This window comes from Lipotes vexillifer, unplaced genomic scaffold, assembly GCF_000442215.2.
Source record: "Lipotes vexillifer unplaced genomic scaffold, Lipotes_vexillifer_v1.1 scaffold712, whole genome shotgun sequence".
Classification (NCBI taxonomy): domain Eukaryota; kingdom Metazoa; phylum Chordata; class Mammalia; order Artiodactyla; family Lipotidae; genus Lipotes; species Lipotes vexillifer.
This window is the reverse complement of record NW_006775660.1, coordinates 240,141-244,115: the sequence shown is the minus strand read 5'-3', so window position 1 is coordinate 244,115 and position 3,975 is coordinate 240,141. Positions and strand designations below refer to the sequence as shown.

Sequence of the window (3,975 nt, the reverse complement as noted above, 5' to 3'; positions counted from 1 at the left end):
GCCGCCGCCCCCCCCCCCCTGCCGATGCAGGGGACGCGGGTTCGTGCCCCGGTCCGGGAAGATCCCACGTGCTGCGGAGCGGCTGGGCACGTGAGCCATGGCCGCTGAGCCTGCGCGTCCGGAGCCTGTGCTCCGCAACGGGAGAGGTCACAACAGTGAGAGGCCTGAGTGCCGCCAAAAAAAAAAAAAAAAAAAAAAATGTAAGTTGAAAGGAATATATATTTTTTTCTCTATTGCCAGGCCATGCCACTTATGTAACATGTATTTTTTAAAATTACTGTTTTATAGTTTTGTTTTGTTTTTTTTAACAAAAAGACATATTATCTACTGGAATTTCTCGAGGACATGTCTCTACTTCTGTGGGTAGATTATAGTGGTTACTCACATCCTTTATGAGGGAACTTATTTGTAAATGCATTTATGTTCTTAGACTTGTCAACTTTGGATATGATGATCTTCAAGACCAAGAGAAATTATCCCAACACCCAACCTTGTGTGTTTTTACCAACCATACAGGTAGAACTGGGTTGTATTTATCAATTTACTCAATTATACTTGAGTTCCATACATTTAGCCATTGTTTAGCTATATTGATCTTGAAAATAAAATATAATAGGGCCACACTCTTACATAAGTGATTATATGGATATTTACATACCAAATTACCTTCTCCACTGTAATTTTATACATTTTCTGTCTGTATAAAAGAAGCTACAGTCAGATTATTGTTCTAATAGTTTTTGTATTATTGTTCTAATAGAGGGGATAGATTCATATTTAATCAAGGTACATTTTCTCACCTGCTCCATTTTTAACAAATGGCATACGATGATCGGGATGCTTTTTGTGTCAGGCTTACTGATGTTTGGGTTCTAAACCTATGTGCTTAGCTGCTTTAAGAGCCATGCTATAACCTGAGCTGACAATCAGAGCTTCACATAAAGTTGTTAGCGTACAATATTCCATCTCTTAACACCTGTTTATTGTAGATAGAGAAAATAGAGAGGGAAAAAAAATGCCTGAAAGTGAGAGGAGTATGATTACAGTCAATGAATCTGGTGGAAAAACTGCTCATTAACCATGATAATCATCTGAATAATCAACTCTAATAACTAAATCTCATAGCCATTTTTAACATCCCAACTTGAGTGGACCGTTACCACTTAAGTAACGCTTAGACTAAAATTGCTTTCCTTTAAAGCCAAATTATGTGGTATTCATTGAGCTGACATTTATGGAGCACTTACTGTGTGCTGGGTATTGGGGATACAATGGTGAGCAAAACTGACCTAAACCTTTTTTAGTAGAGAGTTACTATTCAGTATGGTTGTTAGACGTTAAATAAGTAGTATTTGAATAGAGTTGTTAGACGTTAAATACGTAGTATTTGAATAGAGTTGTGGTACATTTTATGAATGAGAACTACAGGAAGCCATGAGAGCATATAACAGATGTTTAATGGAAGCTACTAATATCTTCAAATATGTTCTAGTCCAGCCAGTACATTTCATTTTACAGAATGAAAACTGAAAATTGCTTCCTTTTCCACCTCACTCCTTCAAAATCCATCCTATAGTTTTTCTGTCCATCCAGGGTCTCCCTCAGCCTTGTAAGTCCCTCTATAAACCAGTCTTGGGGAGTTTAGGACAGGAAATGATATTTCCCTTGAGACTTGAAGGATGTATATGAACTAAGAACTGGGTGACTGAAGTAGAGTGAGCAAGAGGGAAAGTATTGCGAGAGCGTTGAAGAGGTGGGCGGGGGCCAGGTTGTATAGGGCCTTGCAGACCATGGAAGGGTTTTAGGTTTTATCTTAAGGGTCATAAGGTCATTAAAGTTTTTTTTTTTTTCTTATGACGACCTTTTATTTTGAGAATGCTCAATTGTACAGAAATGTTCAAGAATATAATGAACATCCATGTACCTTTTACTTAAATAATCATAGCATTCACAATGCTTTATCATTTGCTTTATCATTCTCCTCTTAAATAGATAGCATTTTTTTCTTTTTTGACTAAATCATTAAAGTAAGTTGCAGCCACCATGATACTTTACCACTAAATAATTCAGCATGTATCTCCTTAGGTTAAGGATACTCTTACATAATCTCATTTCCATTATCACTGAAGGAAATCAGCTACATTAATCAGTAAACTATTTCATATTCAAATTTCCATAATTGTTTTTTAAAAAGTCCTTTTCACGTGTATGTATATATGTGTATGCATATACATGAATAGATACATGTACGCGTATAACTTTTAAAAGATCCATGCGTTACAATTGGTTGTTTTGTCTCTGCAGTGTCGTAATGTAGACCAATTCCCACCTCCTATCTTCTGTCCCTCTTTTTCTCTTTTCACAACATTGACATTTTGAAGAGTCCAGGCTATTTGCCTTGTGGAATATCTCACATTCTGGATTTGTCTAATTGTTTCTTTGTGGAAGTATTTAACTTCTTTCTCTTTCCTTTACATTTTCTGTAAGTTGGAAGTTAGGCCTAAAGGCGTTGTTAGACATAGGTTAAACATTTTTGGTAAGAATATTTCATAGGTGATGTTGTGAACTTTATTTGCACCAGATCAGGAAACGTGTAATGTAAGGATGTCCTACTGTTAATGACGCTAAGTTTGGTCATTTGGTTAAGTGGTAACCACTGCCTGTCTCCCTTGTAAAGGTACATTTCAACCTTTGCGTTAGTAATCTATGAGGTGATACTTTAGCATTAAATTACTATCCTATTCCCCAACAACTTTTCATCTGGTGGTTTTAGGGTCCATTGACGGTCCTTCACTGAAGTGTTCTAAGTGGGTAGTGACATGATTAGATATGTATTTTGAAAAGATCACTGTGGCTGCTGTGTAAAGAATAGTTCAGAGGGTACAAGAGAAAAAGTGGGGAGATAAGAAGTTAGGATAAGGTGTAGTCATATATTTGAGATGAGGCTTGATCTAGGATGGGCAGTAGAGGTAGAGAGAACTAGGTGGGTTTGTGGTGAATTTTGGAGATGGAACCGAGGAGACTTGCTACGAACTAGATGAAGAGGAATGGTTCTCAGCTTTCTGGCACAAACAAATGGGTCAACAGTGGTGCCATTTACTGAGGTACAGTGGTTTTGGTGGGGCTTAGAAAGGGAGATTGTGAGTTTTGTTTTGGACATATTAACTAAGAGACCTTGAGCTTAGAAGGGGAGTCAGGACTGGAGATGAATGAGTGTGGAAGTTGTTAGACCATAGCTGGCATTTGAAGCTGTGGGAAGGGTAAAGGGTCAAAAGGGAAGAGGTTTAGGAATTGGATCTGGGAGCAAAAATATATAAAAGTTAGGTGGAACATCCGAAGAAAAAGGAAAAAGTATGAGAAGAGGAAAACCAAGTGAGGTGTTATAGCAGCCAAGAGCAGAGGGAATTTCATAAAAGAGAGTGACTGTTAGTAGGTGGTGAGAGGTGGAGTCCATTGGGTATAGCTGCATGGAGGTTACTGTGAGTAGTTTGTGCTGGGTGATAGAGGTGAAATCTTGATTGTGATGGGTTAAGTGTCATGTGGGAGTTGAAAAATTATAGCAGCATGTGCAGGCATGAGAGAGGCAGCAGCTGAAAGGGAAAGTGGGATTTAGGGAATATCATTTTTTGAGACAGTAGGGACTCTAGTATGTTTGAATGCTTACAGGATATTTAGTGGAAAAGAAAAGATGACAATACACAGCAGAGAGGAATGACCAGTAGAGCAAATTTGCTTAGAAGGTGGGATGTAATGGGATCCAGAGCTCATGTGGTGGGACCAGGCTGGTACTTGACTACCTTGTACTTGACTTTAAATCTGTTGGATATAAATAATCATTTTTGGCTTTTATTCTGTGAAGCTTTTATTCCTTCTTAGTTTATTCCCATAGGAATTTCTCATGAACAGTAGCAGCTTATAAATAGGCTATCTATGACATATCTTAAGAAATAAAATGTTAGGTTAATCCGGCACGAG

At 38.0% G+C, this 3,975-nt stretch overlaps 1 protein-coding gene across 1 annotated transcript in view; it reads left to right on the top strand.

The window, feature by feature from the left end:
• The window catches only part of GSAP (gamma-secretase activating protein), an 87,038-nt gene that overhangs the window by 31,501 nt on the left and 51,562 nt on the right, over positions 1–3,975 (top strand). Inside the window, exon 12 of the mRNA XM_007450084.1 lies at positions 431–516. Coding sequence (XP_007450146.1) covers positions 431–516 — 86 coding nt within the window. The remainder of the gene's footprint in view (positions 1–430; positions 517–3,975) is intronic.